Source organism: Peromyscus californicus, unplaced genomic scaffold (genome assembly GCF_007827085.1).
Source record: "Peromyscus californicus insignis strain IS unplaced genomic scaffold, ASM782708v3 Scaffold_16__1_contigs__length_79575227, whole genome shotgun sequence".
Classification (NCBI taxonomy): domain Eukaryota; kingdom Metazoa; phylum Chordata; class Mammalia; order Rodentia; family Cricetidae; genus Peromyscus; species Peromyscus californicus.
This window is the reverse complement of record NW_026294458.1, coordinates 68,601,528-68,618,074: the sequence shown is the minus strand read 5'-3', so window position 1 is coordinate 68,618,074 and position 16,547 is coordinate 68,601,528. Positions and strand designations below refer to the sequence as shown.

Sequence of the window (16,547 nt, the reverse complement as noted above, 5' to 3'; positions counted from 1 at the left end):
GCCCCGGAGCCGGATCCGCGCGTGCGCGTACGGCTTACCTGTCAAGGTGGTAGGCTGCGGTTGCTATGGAGTTGTTTAAAGCCGCGGGGAGAGTGGGTGCCCGGCGCGGTGGTCTGCGGCTCGGAATGTCCTGCATGGTTACCTCCCTTAAATACGTTACTGCTGCGGGATGGCCAAGAGCAACGTGCAAACGCCTCTCATTTCCCTTCATTCTGTCCCATGCACTTCTAAAGTTGAGCTCGTAAATTGCCTTGAAACCGCCTTTCCGCACCTTGTCCAGATAAAAATAGGTAAGCAGCAACAGTAATTCTCTTTTAAAATTGTATGTGCCGGGCGTAATGGCGCACGCCTTTTATGCCAGCACTCGGGAGGCAAAGGCAAACGGATCTCTGAGTTCGAGGTCAGCCTGGTCCACAGAGAAAGAGGGTTCCAGGACAGGCAGGACTACACAGAGAAACCCTGCCTTGAAAAACCAAAAAATAAAGTAACAATAAGTAAATACTTAAGTTGTATTTATTTTGAGTATGAGTGCCTGTCTGCTAGTCAAAGGACAACTTTCTAGAGTTGGTGCTAGCTACGACCCTACTGTGTAACTCCCAGGGTGACTTTAGGCCTGGTGGCACACACCTTTTCCCTACTAAGCCATCTCTTGAGGCTTAAGACTGAATTTCATCATCATGATTATTGGGTTTTTTTGTTTTGTTTTTTGATACAAGACATTTCTAAGAAGCCAGGACAGTCCTCAAACTTAATGATCCTTCTGAACTCAGCCTTCACCTTGCTGTATCATAAACCAAAACTAAAAGGAATTAAAGGAACGTGTTGCAGTGTAAACTATTCTGAATATTTACTGTTCACGTTGATGAAAAATAGTAAGTTCGCACTTTATGCCAAGCCTCTGTAACACGAATTAAACACACCTCAACAGAGACCATAGTCACTGAGAAAATTACATGTGGACATCAGTAGTAAAACAGGAGAAGTAAGCAATACAATAAAAGAACAGTTGATTGTGTTTGCAAGGGGGTGAGGTAAAGAAACCACTGAAACTGCTGATCCATTAGGGGGAGGGTTTTTACTGTGAATAAAAGAGAAAATATTCAAAGGCATCTGGAAGAGTCTGGGGCAGAGAGAAAAAGGAGTAGGCTGGACATGGACAGGGCTAGGGAATCTGGAGAATAGGAGAGAAGAGTGAAGATAGCTTCTTGAGGTCCTTTTTGTAGGAGAGATAAGATGTTCTCTGGGGCCAGAGAGTTGGCAGTTACACATTGTTAGAAAAATACAATGAAGCGGAATAACAAGGATAAGGATATACATCATGTGAATGTGCTCACAAGATCTAAGAAACAGGAATTTATTCTTTGACTACAAGAAGAAAACTTAACCTGCTCAGGACAAACAGGAACTTATTCTTAACTGTCTTAACTGCAAACAGAATCCTTAACCTGTAAGGTTTATTTTCCTGTTTTGGTCAAATATCATGTCTTATTTTACTTCTCTGCCAATTAACCTTCATTTTGACACATTCTTTGCATGTTTCCATGTATAAGTGGAGGATATATACAGATTAAGAGTGTATATATACATGCACACATATATATATGGGATGTGGGGAAGGATATACATATTTGTTTATAATTCTAGTATCTAGAAGTATTTGTAACATACTAAGTGCTTCTTAAGTATTGAGGACATGTATTCATTAGAACAAAATGCTGTATACGAATGTTCATATAGCCAAAATACTGGAAACCACCCTGTTTCCCTTGAAACAAGAATAGAAAATGAACATAGCTGTGGCTGTGTGGGAAAGCATCTGGTCAGCATGCACACTGTCCTGTATTGGATCTATAAAACCATTTAAAAACAAACAAAAAAAATAGATAGAAAGAAAAAATATAGTCATATCACAGGAACATTACTAAGCAAACCAATAACACTGATACATCTTTACAGTATTATGCTGGGGCCCCCAAGATGACTCAAAGGGTTATAGAATTTGCTGCTAAGCCTGATGACCTGAGTTTAAAATTCAGGAAAGAGCTGGGCAGTGGTGGCGTACTCCTTTAATGCCAGCACTCTGGAGGCAGAGGCAGGCGAATCTCTGTGAGTTTGAGACAGCCTGGTCTACAGAGCGAGATCCAGGACAGGCACCAAAACTACACAGAGAAACCCTGTCTCGAAAAAACAAAACAAAACAAAAAAAAAAATTCAGGAAAGAATCAATTCCCTCAATTTGTCTTCAAAATTCCATACTCAAGCCATGGTACTGGAAGGATTATGTCCTTAATTATGTCACCAGCCTGCGACGGGGATGCCGTCTGTGCGTTCTCTCTTTTCATACTCTCTCCTTCCGTATTCCTCCCTCTGTGTGGTCTTCTCTCTCTCTCTCTCTCTCTCTCTCTCTCTCTCTCTCTCTCTCTCTCTCTCTCCCTCTCCCTCTCCCTCTCCCTCTCTCCCTCTCTCTCCCAATAAAGCTCTAGAAAGGTAACTATGGCTTGTGACTCTCCTCCAGCACTCTCCTCCTCCATCATGGCTGCCGCTGGTGGCGGCCAGCCACGAGCGCTGCTGCTTAACCAACAGGTACCCATCCAAATATACACTCAAAAAATAATAAATAAATAAATGTAAAACATAATACTGAAGAAACAGAAGTGTAAATAGAAATATAAATAAATGTAAAACAATATACTGAAAGAAAAAATTCACTTAGTGTTTGGTTTGAACCATATTAAGTTCTAGATCTCACAAAATACGTGTGTGAGGGGGTGAGCAGTAGTATGAAGCTCAGTCCTAACTAATCTTAACAATAAAATATGGTGATATTTTATTTGTGCTGAAATGTGATTTTATTTGTATGTTAATGAAGTTGCCTGGGGGTCAGAGCTAATAGCAAGCCGGCAGGCAGATCTCTGTGTGTTCAAGGACACCACCAGCATGGAGACACATGCCTTTAATCTCAATACCAACACTGGAGACCTGGAGGTCTATTAGACAGGCAGTGACGAGGAGGTCATGTGGTTGGGTTTACAACCAATGAGAAGACAGAACAGAAAGTCTATATAAAGACAGACACACAGGAAGTAGGTCTCTTTCTGAGGGGAAGGATGACAGCGACAGTGAGGGGTAAAAAGGCAGTCTTGGTCTTAGCTCTTGGCTGCTGCATTTGGCTCTGTGTTTCTTATTTAATAAAACCGTTCAGAATTACATCTACAATAAAAACCTGGAGTCAGATATCAAGGTGAATGCTGAAAGATCAGAGAAGCAGAGGGGCAGCCACAGAGAGACTTCTTACCTCTAATGAAATCTCAGACTGAAATAAGGGAGATACTGTCTCTACAAATCCCCAGACTGAGTAGACCCGGAGATCCTGTCTCCATTCACCTTATATTCCTGTCCCCACCTCCTGAGTGCTGGGATTAAAGGCTTGTGCCACCACTGCCTGGCCTCTATGATTAACTAGTGGCTAACTCTGCCTTCTGATCTCCAGACAAGCTTTATTTGTAGGAACACAAATATCATATAACAGTAGTACCTCTTGGAGAAGTGTGGGAACTAAGAAGGAAAATGTAGGAATTTCCTGGGGTGACCATAATAGATTATGAGTAACACAGATGTGTGCACTTGTCAAAACAAAGCAAATATACATTTAAGATAGACACTTCAATTTTAGCTAAAAAGTAAAAAAAAAAAAAAAAAAACCTGAACTCTATGCTCCTGTATTTTGAGAGAACTGTTCTCATTGTGTAATCTACTTTTCTTATTTAATTAATTTATTTTATTATCATGTGCATTGGTGTCTTGCCTGCATATATATCTATGTGACAGTGTCAGATCCCCTGGAACTGGAGTTACAGTTATGAGCTGCCATGTTAGTGCTGAGAATTGAACCCAGGTCCTCTGGAAGAGCAGCCAGTGCTCTTAACTGCTGAGTCATCTTTCCAGCCCTGCAATTTACTCTTCATAATCTGTGACAAAGCTGGTATGATAAAATATTCGCAATGGTTCCTGGTGTATAAACTGACAGCATGACCACTCCGTGATATAATTAAGGAAAAGATTCTTTTAACTGTAGATTTAAGAGAGGGAACAATCAGAGGCATCTGGAAGAGTCCAGAGCAGAGAGGGAAAGTAGACTGAAAATGGCCAGGGCTATCTTTGAGTTCAGGGAGAATCATGGACTTTGTGGACTTTAAAATGTGTAACTAAGGGAGCCTGAAGGCCAGCATGAACTTTGATATGCTAATAGGCAGCACAGGCAGCCATATGTTCCTTCTGCCAGAGGTGAGGGAAATGACCCCTTTTGTAGAGGGGAACCAGCTTCACAAGTTCCTGAGGAATGCTGACTTTTATCTAACCACCAGAAATAGTCAAAATTAAGCTCATTTCTGAATGAGCTCATTTCTGCCTCTTGGAGTTTGGGGAATTGGAGTTTCCTTTGGAGCTCACATGTAGATCAATTTTTTTATACTATCTGTCCCAAAGATTTGAGGAAAAAGACCACTGACCCAAATCATCATAGCTAACTTAATTAAAGCAAGAATTTTTTATTTATGTATACAGGCTGCCTCCCCCTAAGGTGGGGTTTGAGTCAGCATTGGATGTGAGGAAGACAAAGTTTTTATAGTTCAGGGGTAGGGAGTTTCCAAATGGGGGATCTGGCAGGCAAATTGGTGGGGTTATAGAAGCAGAATGTAAGCATAACAAGTTAGTCATAAAAACTTCCTGAAACAAAGACTTGTTTGCAAGGTGGTCATAACAATAGGCACTCATAACCATTTGGTTAGACCCGCCAGCTTGCCCCTGCATGGTCTGGAAAGCCCCATTTCTCTCTTTCTCTCTCCAAACCCCACCTGCTCAGAGAGTCTCTGGGCAAAGGGAAGGCACCAGAAGGCCCAGTTCCTCATTCCTGGTGGCTGTTGCAGCTTCCTCTCCTGAAGTTGCCCACCATTCAAGTTCCCACCTAAGCACTCAGCTTTGACTGTAATTGGGCATGAACCCCGCTTGTGGCAGACACATCATCACCCCTCACCTACAACCTATAAAGTCTCCCTGCTTTAGTCTGTGTGTGCGTGACTTCTCTGGGACTGGAGAACTCACCCAGGAGTTGCTTTGCTCAATATACCTGTTGTTATGCTTTTTCAATTCAGCTTGATCTGGCTTACTGCATCAGCAGAGAAACTTATTATGGGGTGGGTGAACACCTATTAATAACAAGGTAGTCAGAGGTTATTTGTGGAATAATCTTTTCATACACTGTGAAGATGGGTCACTCAAATTGGTGTAATAAAAAGCTGAACACCAATAGCTAGGCAGGATTTCCAGGCACGGAGGACGCTGGGAAGAAGAAGGGTGCAGATGCCCAGGAGATACAGAAGAAGCAGCATGGGCAGTACAGAGTAAAGGTACCTGTGCCACATAAAAGAACTTCCATTAAAAGGTATGTGTTAATCAAGTTATAAGAGCTAGTAAGAAACATGCCTAAGCTTTCAGCCGAGCTTTCATAATTAATATGTCTCTGTGTCATTATTGGGGAGCTGACAGTCCCAGTGAAAAAGTCTGACTACAACAGGTAGTCAAAATAACCTTTTCAAACAAAGGTAGGTTTGCAAGATGGTTTGAAACAAAGACGTGGTTGCTCTTCCCTGGAACAGGCAGTACAGAACCCTTTGTAGTTAAGGTTACAAGTGGGGCATAGCACAATCCTTGAGAAATAGAAGTTTAATCATAAACAGGAATGGGCCTCGTTTGTCTTTACTGTAAGATATCTTAGTCCTAAGATAGAGGCAGGCTGGTTCATCATATCATTTCAAACTAGCAACTTTTTTGCCATAGAGAAATTTGCTGTGCTTTGCAGGAAGCAGAACAGCATTTCTTACTAGATAGCAGTTGCATCTTTAAACGTGGGACAACCCAAAATACAATCAGACATTGCTAAGTGTGGGGTGGGGTGGGAAGTATACTACTGCAATTCCTCTCTTCACAACTGCTCTACTCCAAAACTTCCACCTGAAAAAGCTGGAGGAAAAAGTCGTTGTCTAACTGAATTGGCAAAAACACAAAACATCCAAGATGGAGCTAGAGAGCTGCTTTGAAGCATTATCTTTGTGGCTTTTTTGTTGTTGTTCTGAAAGGTAGCAGTGACATCTAACATCAATGAATGACAAATGTTTACAAGTCATTTCTAAAATGAAAAAAAGATAAAGTGTGTTGCATATAGTTGAATAATGAAGATTTTTTTTCTTTCTTTCTTTTCTTTTTTTTTTTGGTTTATTGAGATAGGATTTCTCCCTGTAGGTTGGTGCCTGCCCTGGATCTTGCTCTGTAGACCAGGCTGGCCTGGAACTCACAGAAATCCACTTGGCTCTGCCTCCGGAGTGCTGGGATTAAAGATGTGTACCACCACCGTACGGTGGAAGAAAATCTTTTAAAAACTATGTTCACATTGGAGCCCCCTTCACTGTCCTTTTATTAGTAGGGACAAATGCACAGTTCTTCCTGTTAGATCTCAAACCCAGGACAAATGGCTGAGGTGCCCATTAACATATTCAAAGCGGATGCTGGCCACCAGGTTCTTCCAGCATCTCTCAGTCTCTACCAGTTACAGGGCCCTTCTGGCTAGCATACCCTGTTCACTACCCTTAACTCTCCAGCCCAAGTACTGGGCTCGGTTTAATTCTCCACGCACACACCCCCATCTCTGGCCCCTACATAACTCAGCCATTTTGGCTATGCCAGTCTCTTGACCCAGGCTGCTCTTCTTGGTTGGCCTCTCCTGTCCCCTCTTCCCTCCCTCTCCTCTCATGGCCCTGCTCAGAGTCATGTTCACTCTGGACTCTCCCGGATATTTCTGCCTCTGGCTATGCTCTCCCTTTTTTCTTTCTTTCTTTCTCTCTCTCTCTCTCTCTCTCTCTCTCTCTCTCTCTCTCTCTCTCTCTCTCTCTCTTCGCTTGAGACAGGGCTTCTCTGTGAAACAGTTCTGGCTGTCCTGGAACTCACTCTATAGACCAGGCTGGCCTCGAGCTCACAAAGATCCGCCTGCCTCTGCCTCCCGAAGTGCTGGGATTAAAGGCGTGCGCCACCACCGCCCGGCTCCCTTTTTTCTATAATGAACCTTCTCCACCATACCAGTCATGTTCCTCCTTTTTTACTTCTTTTTTTTCATCCACTTCCCAGCTTGGTTACAAGCCAGGGCGGTCAACATCAATCCACATGCAGATGTCTCTAATGCCTTACTGCTCGATGGTTCAGAGACAAAAATCACCACAAATGGGAATTTATAATTATCGACACCACTGCCCAATTCGCCACTAGATACGTGTGCACAGATTAAAAATTGCTCCGGGGTTTGGGGATTTAGCTCAGTGGTAGAGCGCTTGCCTAGAAAGCAGGGCCTGGGTTTGGTCCTCGGCTCTGAAAAAAAAGACAAAAAAAAAAAAAAAGAAAAAGAAAAAGAAAATTGCTCCAGTAGACCTCCGTTGGCTCCATTAAACACAGCCTGTAAAGCTCATGAGGAAAGGACAAAAGCAAGGTTCACATTTTCATATGATTAACCAGTCCACTGGAAGAAACATCAAATGTGTTTCCCAGCAAATACTATAAAACTTGTGTTTAGAACAAGGAATTCAAAACTTTTTAACTCCCCCACTTTGTAGGACTTTTATGCAATGTCTTACACTCCTCCACTCACCCAGTTAAACCTTTGTTTACACAAAAGGCCAACTGCTCTATTCCAGTAATTTGATTACCTGAGAAGTGTGACCCTTTCTCCTCAGAACAGTGACCCCTTTCCCTTCTTACATTTTCTATGTGCCAACTGTTTTCAGACTAGCTGAATTAAGACAATGAAGTAGGACCCCAGTCAATGGGACAGTCATCACCTAAGTTGGAATAAAAACCAAAAGCACTTCTTGTCTGTGTTTCTTCTTCCAAGAGCGCTCTCTTTATCAAGAGTCAAGTTTGCCTTGTCTAGGAACATCATCGGTTGACGTGGTAGTCTCTATTTCCTTGAGGCCCTGAACTGTTTCCTAACACTTACTTGGAAAAGAGTTGTTAAATAAGAAAACAGACTATGTCAGAGTTTTGCTTCTAACATAGTTAAACTTCAACTACTAAACGCTTCTGTTAGCCTGGAATTTCCCTTTTCTGGAAAATCAGACATCTCTTGAGAAGTGACTGCCACCGATATCCCCGTAGTACACACCAAATTCTGTTTGCCAAAGATACAACGTTCTAACTAGAAACCTGCAACCTTGGCTTCTGGAAAATTTGATTAGCTTCAGGGAATACCTCGTTAGAGCAGAGACGGGTGACGTATAGAAAAGAGGATTAACAATACTGCCTACCCTATATAAGCTATTGAATGTTTCTGCTCTTGACTCTTGGGCATTAGCTAAAGTCCTGGCTCCGGCTGATAAAGATGCGTTAATGGAGCTTGCTGGCTGACATTCCTTGCTGGTCCTGTCGCACTCCCACAGCCCCAGCGCCCGGGAGGACAATGGGTCCCGGATGGAGAAGTGTTAAGAATAAAAACCCGGACCAGGAAGCACGTGGAGGGTTAAAGTATCCCTTTGCAGTTCCAGACATCAAGCCGGATCCTAAGCTAGAAGCGATGAACTTCCTGCTTCCGGGACTCGCGTCTTCACGCGCAGGCGCCCGCCCGCAGAGCGCCCGCCCGCTTCCCTCGGGAAGGGTTCAAAGGTCGCACCGTTCTCTTTAGTCTCTCTTCTGCGGGTGAGACCTGAGCTGTGGGTGCATCCAGCCCCGGGGTGTCGGCAGTGCGGTAGTCTCGGCTCTGGGTGAGTGTGGCATTGGATGCTCGCGGTAGGGTATGCGGAACTAAGAGCATCTCCCCACGGAGGGGCTCGAACGGGAGGCCGAGGAAGCGGCACTTCAGTCCCATTGGTCAGACCCGACCTCAGTGGTTCCTGGCCCCGCCCACAGTCCGGCTGCCCAGGCAGTTGTCCCTGAGCCTGTGTGCGCCACCGCTGAGTTAACGCGCGGGGACCCGAGCCTTGGTCCAGCACCTTAAATAATCCACGAGGGGCGTGGCGGCGCTCCCAGCAGTCGGGAGGCAAAGGAGTCGGGGCTCTGATTTCTAGGCTACCCTGGCCTACATACCGAGTTCTAGGCTAGCCAGGGAGACGCTTTCTCGAAAAGGTAGTGTCCCCATTGAGGAAAATCATATTTCCAGCTACCTTTTCACAGCAATCTTAAGTTTTGAGCCAGAAATTTCTTTTAAGGTCGATCTCGTTTTCTCTCTCTGTCTCTGTCTCTCTCTCTCAACGGGGGCGGGGAAGGAAATCTTGGCGAAAATAATTGGTCAAACAACTGATTAACGACTTCGGTCCTGCAGCTGTCCGTGCATGGATTTCTCCATGCTACACCAATTTGTTACTTCTGTTTACTTCCAAAACCCCAGACTGACCGGGGGCCTTTCAGTTACACAAGCTTTAAGGCTTGATGACTTGAAGTGTTTGTCTCCCCATAATCGAATACCTGACTGTCTACTGGATATCGCTACTGAATAGATGTATTAATAGACACTATTACTAAATGTGTAAAAAAACCAAGTGTCACATCCCCATAATTATATCCATCTAAATAAATGATGAATCCATCCTTCCAGAAGCGTAAACTTTGAGGTCATTCTTACATAGCTCTTACGTAATTCATCATCAAGTCCTGTTGGTTCTACTCTAGTATTTCTAGAACCTGACCGTCACTCATGTTGACCACAATTAGCCTAATCCAAGCCCCCATTCGTCTCTCCTAGGTCTCCCCACCCGCTTCTCCACAGGAGTGGGTAGGGAGGCCTTCATGAGCCACAGGCGGCTTTTCCTCATAAGCCTGCAATAATCTTACATCCCTCAGCCCACTATTGCTCATTATTATTGCTGTCTTTATTCTTCACCACAGCTATTCACTGAGCACAACAAAACTTTTCTGTTTTAATGTCAAGAGCTCTTCCCACTAGATTAAAGCTCTGGAACAACAGAGATATTTGTTGTTACTGTTAATTCTATTCATCATTACATTCTTAGTGTCGAGTACAATGCCTGGCACACAGGAGTGTTTGAGAAGCATTTGTCGAATTAATGACGAGTGACCATCACAGCAGGCACTCAAATAACACTTTACTGACAGGAGTTATTTAGTGTGTTTATTCTATTTTACTTTTGACACAGAATCTCACTCTGTAGACCAGGCTGGCCTCAGACCCACTGAGATCATCCTACCTCTGCCTCCTAAGTGCTGGGATTAAAGGCTTGTGCCACTCCACATGGCAATTCACCCATCCTTTTAAGCATTGGCCACACATTCTTACTTATTCTTCACAGCAGCCATGTTGTTCCCATTTTAGACATGGGAACTACATTGTTTGCATGCCTGAAGGTATGTAAGTTAGAAGTGGAAGTCTTCTCTCAAGTTAGATATTCGGTACATTCCTTTTCTGACTTTTCTCCAGCATATGTACCAAAAATAGCATTGCACCAGGCCCTGGTTTTGATCCCAAAACTCTGTAAAACAATAACAACTAATAATTAAAATAATAATACTTTGTTGTTCTCATTACTATTTTAAGGTAGCCATTTCATGAACATTAGTAACAATATATATTTTAATGACTTTGTAACATTTGTTTACATGTATATTTATTAAACTACTTTTTTTCTTGCGTTCCTTCCCTCCTTCTTTCTTTCTTTCCTCCTCCTCCTCCTCTTCTTCTTTTTTTTTAAACTATATAACCCTAGCTGACTTGGTAGACTCTGTGTAGACCAGATTGACCTTGAACTCACAGAGATCCTCCTGCCCTTGACTCCTGAGTCTCTGCCTCCCGGGTGCTGGGATTAGAGGCATACACCGCCATGCCTGGCCAGCATCTTTAGTTTTCTGATATGAAGTATCAAAACTCTGCCATGAATGCAGGAGTTAGATAGATAAGGGAGGAAAGCACTGATAGAGGGTGGTATCTTCATAATTTAACTTTGTGCTACAGTCTCAGGTCTCTAAACTTGTGCTTTTGAAACATTAAAAGGGGTTGCCTGAGCTATGGGAGGATCCACCACCACCACCACTACCCTGTGCCCGCCCCCTCCCCCCCAACATTCTTTCACCCTTTATTGTTTAATTTTTTGACAAAGGGTCTCACTCTGTGGCCCAGGCTGGCTTTGAACGTGCAGTTTTCTAGCTTTCTGAATGCTGGGATTGCAGGCGTGAGCTAACACACCTGACTCTTCTATTTAGAGACCAATAAATGGGGATAGAGAGATGGCTCAGATGTTAAGAACATTGGTCAGTCTTCCAGAGAATCCAGGTTTGATTCCCAGCATCCACATGGTGGCTCCAACTTCAGTTCCAGGGGATCCCATACCCTCTTCTCGCCTTTACAGGCGCCAGTCATGTCCATGGTACTCAGACATACATACAGACAAAATGCCTATATGTATAAAATAAAGAAAAGTTGTAAAGGACGAGTAAACATTAATATTTACTTGAAAGAAAGACAAATAACTCAGTTCATCATGAGTTCCAGAGTAACTGGTCACAGCCACTCCTCTGGCTGTATCATTCTGGCTGTATCCTCTGGCTTTTTGACTACATCGTTTGTTTTCTTCAATGAGACTGGCCAGTGTTGTAATTAGAAATGTGAGGTCTACTGTCTAGATATAGAATGATTTATTGCATATATTTTTATGAATTTCAATGGCTTGTCTCTTACTTAATTAAAAAAAAAATCGTGTATGTGTGTCCCCCTGTCACTGAATGCCATATGTCTGCAGGTACTCATGGAGGGCATAGGATTCCCAGGGGCTGGAGTTACAAAGCCATTGTGAGTCTTGCAACATGGGCACTGGGGACTGAACTCTGGAATAGCAGGAGCACTCCTAACTACTAAGCTATCTCGAGCACTGCCTCATAGTTTTGGTCTTTAGCATATAGTATATTGTTGCACGAATCCTTATAATGGATCATAAATGGTCATATCACTTCCTGTTTCAACCTTCCTAGTGCTTGGATTAAAGGTGTGTGACACCATTGCCTGACCTCTGTGGCTAACTCTGTGGCTAGCTCTGTCCTCTGACCTTCAGGCCAGCTTTATTTCCTAGATTTTTTTTTTAAAGATTTATTTATTTAGTATGCCTGCATGTATGCCAGCAGATCAGAAGAGGGCAGATCTTATTACAGATTGTTGTGAGCCACCATGTGGTTGCTGGGAATTGAACTCAGGACCTCTGGAAGTGCAGCCAGTGCTCTTGACCTCTGAGCTCTGTCTCCAGCCCTATTTCCTAGATTATAAACAATATATCACCACAGTATATGAAAATAGTGTTATGCCCAGATCGCGGGGTCCCCCCAAAAGACATCATGGAGACCGAATCCAGCATGTAAAAGGAAAGAGCCTTTATTTTCAAGCTCTGAGCTTGGTTTCTCTCTCTGTCTGATGCAGCAGTGAGAGCAGAAAGCCCTGAGCCCAGGCAGGGTAGGATTTTTTATCATAGCAGAGGTTGGGGTGAGAGCATTTCCAGGGGTCAGGACCCTGATTGGCTGACAATTGTCTAGAGGTATCTGTAAAACAAAAATAGGTGCCTGCTAGACTCAGGGACATCTGGTCACCTTATCTAATGGTTGGAATATTTGGAATGTTAGGTACTTCCCCATCCCTGGGTGGATCCCTGGATGGTGTCAGCTTAAGGCTTTTCCTGAATCTGGGTGTTGCCTGCCAGTAAGCCTGTCACAGAAGCTGTGTCTAGGCCCCTAAGCCTGTCATGGCAGCTGTGTGGTCAAGCTGTTTTGGGGCCCCTTCACAAGTGGAATAACATACAATATATGGAAGTAGAATTTCATATATTAGAATTTAATATATGGAAGAGGAAAAGACTTTGGCTAATTTTTTTCCCTCTTATGAAAGAATTGAGTATCCTTTAGGAAATGTCCAGTGGCTCTATTGAATTCTCCTAAGCCTGTATATATAAATCCTTTCTCTTACCCATAACTCCTTAGGAACTTACCAATGTCTCAGAATGGTTGAGCTGGAACAGGCGGAGGCCCAGCTCTCCGAGTTAGACCTCCTGGCCAGTATGTTCCCGGGTGAGAATGAGCTCATAGTGAATGACCAGCTGGCATTAGCAGAGCTGAAACACTGTATTGAGAAAAGGACGATGGAGGAGCGGTCATCACAAGTGTACTTTACAATCAACTTGAACCTGGACTTGTCTGAGGAAGCAATGGTAATCCTGTTCTGTTTGGGAAAGAATTAGAGCATGCCAAGACTTAAAAAACAATGCTTATAGCATTTTTTCCCCCTTCTCTTCTCAGGTGATGTTTTCTCTGTCCTGTATTCTCCCCTTTAAGTACCCTACAGTCCTGCCTGAAATTACTGTCAGGTATGTTACAGACCATGTCCACAGTGCATGTCAAAACTAATGTGAGTATCAAAGTCATTCTTGCGTCTGTTTTGTTTTCCAAGAAAAATGACTTATTTTTTCCCCCATGTATCTTCCGTCAGATCAGTATCACTGAGTAGATCCCAGCAGACTCAGCTGAACACAGATCTGGTAGCATACCTACAGAAGAACTGTCTTGGAGATGTCTGTATACTGAATGCCACAGAGTGGGTGAGAGAGCATGCCTCTGACTATGTCAACAGAGATGCCTCGCCTTCCCCCGCCAAGGAAAGCCCAGCCCAGCCCCTGGATCTCACTCTCACGAGGCTCTGGATCTATAGCCATCACATCTACAACAAATGCAAAAGAAAAAGCATCCTAGAGTGGGCAAAGGAACTGTCCCTGTCTGGGTTCAGCATGCCTGGAAAACCTGGTGTGGTTTGTGTAGAAGGCCCCCAGAGTGCTTGTGAAGAGTTCTGGTCAAGGTGTGCTTTCACCTATATTAGATACCATGTCATAATTTGAAAGATGATACTAGAGTTTAGAAATAAGTATGTCCCGAGGGGAAGGATATCTTCATGGGGACTCAGTCTCAAGTGGATGCTAAGGCAGAAGTCACATATAGTTGGCATTATTCCCCTTACCTACCACAATACACACTCTGTAAATACATGTTGAATAAATTAAACCCCTCCCCTGATGCTGTCTAGGACCTATCAGTGTCCATGAATCTGTTCTTTTCTTATCTAATGAATATGATAAACTTTCAACCTATGCAGTGAAGATTCTTCTTGAGGATTAGGATAGACACTAGTCTTGTTTCTCGACTTAGTTTCTGAGAAGTTTCTTAAGAAATTTAAAAGTCAGAAATTCCTACAATTCTAAAATATGTGTAACAGTGGCTGAGTTTGTAGCTCAGTTGGTAGAGCGCTTGCCTGGCGTGCCCAAGGCCTTGGGTTCTATTCTTAGCAACATGTACACCAGGCGCGGAGGCATGGTCACACATCTTGACCCTTTGAAGGTAGAAATGAGAGGACCCAAAGTTCAGTACCACCTGTGGCTGTATATCAAGATAGAGGCCAGCCTGAGAGCCACATGATCCTCTCACAAAATAAATAATTAAATGTTAAAAATCACAATCCATTTCTAATAGACGAACATAATGATGACAGCAAGTGAGTGTTTGGATGGGATCAGAACCAGAACCATTTTGCCCCTGTGAGATTACCTCTTCATTTGCAGGAACAGAAACTGCTTAGCCCTTCTTTATCATTTCGTTGTAGTTTGTTTGGTTTATTTTTCAGACAGGGTCTCACTAAATGGCCTTGGCTAGTGTGGAACACAGTATGTAGACCAGGCTCGTCTTCAGTTCACAGAGCTCTGCGTTCTGCCTCCCAAATGCTGGGTGGGGTTGAATACATGTACCACCACTCCCAACTCCGAGAAGTGTGTCTTATAAATTCTGGTCTCAGTGCTGTAGAAAATATATTTTGAAATTTTGTACTTTGACAACCTATTTTTCAGACTCAGAAAATTAAACTGGAAGAGAATTTTAATTCGCCATCGAGAAGACATTCCTTTTGATAGTACAGAGGATGAAATGGAAAAACAACGGATATTTTCCATTTTTGAAGAAAAGGTCTTCAGTGTCCATGGAGCCAGAGGAAACCACATGGACTTTGGTCAGCTGTATCAGTTCTTAAATGCCAGGGGATGTGGGGATGTTTTCCAGATGTTCTTTGGGGTGGAAGGACAGTGACTGAGCAGAGGGGTGGCTGGATGTTCTTCCTTTGAGTGTTTCCTCCCATTCTTGCCTGGATTTTCATTTTAGTTCCATTCTAGAAAGTTACAGAATTGGGGGCATGAGAAGACAATTAACGTAGTTGAAATGCATCTGTTAAAACATGCCATGACTGAAAAAAGAACTGAGTTTCAAATTATCAACTTTAAATTACCAACAGAGAAGGCTGGAGCAATGGGGCAGAGGTTAAGAGCATATATTGCTGTCACTGAGGACCTAAGTTTAGTGCCCAGCACCCATGGCAGGCAGCTCATAGTCACCTATAACTCAGAACTTCAGGGTATCTGATGGCCTCTGTCCTCTGCAAGGGTGCATGCACAAACGTAGGCACATACAAATACTCAGGGCATCAGATCTCCTGGAGCTGGAGTTACAGGAAGTTGTGAGTTGCCCAGTGTGGGTACTGGGAACCAAACTTGAGTCCTCAACAAGAGCAAGGCATACTTTTAACCACTGAGCCATCTCTCCAACCTGTTGGAAACTTTTGACATGAGCTGGCCATGATGGCACATGCTTGTAGTCCCAGCACTTGGGAAGTAGAGGAAAGAGGACCAGGAGTTCAAGACCACCTTGGGCTACATAAGGCTCTGTCTTAAAAACCAAAACCAAGGGGTTGGGGATTTAGCTCAGTGGTAGAGTGCTTGCCTAGCAAGCGTAAGGCCCTGGGTTCGGTCCTCAGCTCTGAAAAAAAAATTAAAAAGTTTCAAAAAAAAATCCAAAAACCAAAGTTATTCATAGAAACTTGAAAGACAAATTATTTGTGAAGGTAATTTTGGTGGTTCAACTTGCTAGGCATTTCCAACACCCTTCTGCCTTTACTGAGGAACCTGGGAAAGCTGTCCACTCTTGGCCTCTCTTGCAGCTATATCAGGCTGTAGGTTACAGCTGTAGGATTTCTGGGGAGGAATTTGCTTCTCTTTGTGCCATGAATTCTGAAGCGATGGCAGGAGAAGGGAAGAATGGTCCAAGACAACTACAGAGAAGCCAGTCCTACTTGTCATGTGCGGACCCAACACTAATCCTCGGTGATCTTCAGACCTTTGAAGTGATGACTTTTTAAAGTCTCTGTGTTTGTTAGCAGCAGCCAAAAGTTAATCTGTCAGATTTTTTTTCAAAGCTTTGGCTTTGAAACTATAATATACAAGCAATAAAGTTTTCCTCAGCAGTGTTTATGGTTCATTTCTTTTTTTCTTTATTAAGCAATTTTTTATTCATTTTACATACCAAGCACAGACCCCCCTCTCTTCCCTCCTCCTGATCCCTCCCCCAGCCTTCCCCCTGAACCCACTCCCCATTCCTTCCTCCAAAAAGGTAAGTCCCCCCCCCCATGGGGAGTCAGCAAAGCCTGGTACATCACT

General features: G+C 43.4%; 1 protein-coding gene across 3 annotated transcripts; it reads left to right on the top strand.

Moving 5' to 3' along the window:
* The first annotated feature begins 46 nt into the window (after positions 1–46).
* Rwdd2b (RWD domain containing 2B) lies at positions 47–16,357 on the top strand. 3 transcript variants are annotated; one of them, XM_052741080.1, is made up of 5 exons: positions 47–290; positions 13,006–13,232; positions 13,321–13,388; positions 13,511–13,873; positions 14,913–16,357. In XM_052741080.1, the coding sequence occupies exons 1-5, from the start codon at positions 170–172 to the stop codon at positions 15,145–15,147; spliced, it is 1,014 nt and encodes a 337-aa protein (XP_052597040.1). In that variant the 5' UTR covers positions 47–169; the 3' UTR covers positions 15,148–16,357. The 3 variants fall into 3 exon arrangements, with proteins under 3 accessions (XP_052597040.1, XP_052597041.1, XP_052597043.1); XM_052741081.1 differs by lacking the exon at positions 47–290 and adding an exon at positions 7,717–8,798; XM_052741083.1 differs by lacking the exon at positions 47–290 and adding an exon at positions 8,864–9,159.
* Positions 16,358–16,547: the final 190 nt, after the last annotated feature.

Excerpts from the sequence above, each read along its gene's own strand:
- Rwdd2b (XM_052741080.1), top strand. The coding sequence starts at position 170 with ATGGCCAAGAGCAACGTGCAAACGCCTCTCATTTCCCTTCATTCTGTC. Across the intron at positions 13,233-13,320 it reads ACTTGTCTGAGGAAGCAATG|GTGATGTTTTCTCTGTCCTG; the intron begins GTAATCCTGTTC and ends TTCTCTTCTCAG. Across the intron at positions 13,874-14,912 it reads TGTGAAGAGTTCTGGTCAAG|ACTCAGAAAATTAAACTGGA; the intron begins GTGTGCTTTCAC and ends CCTATTTTTCAG.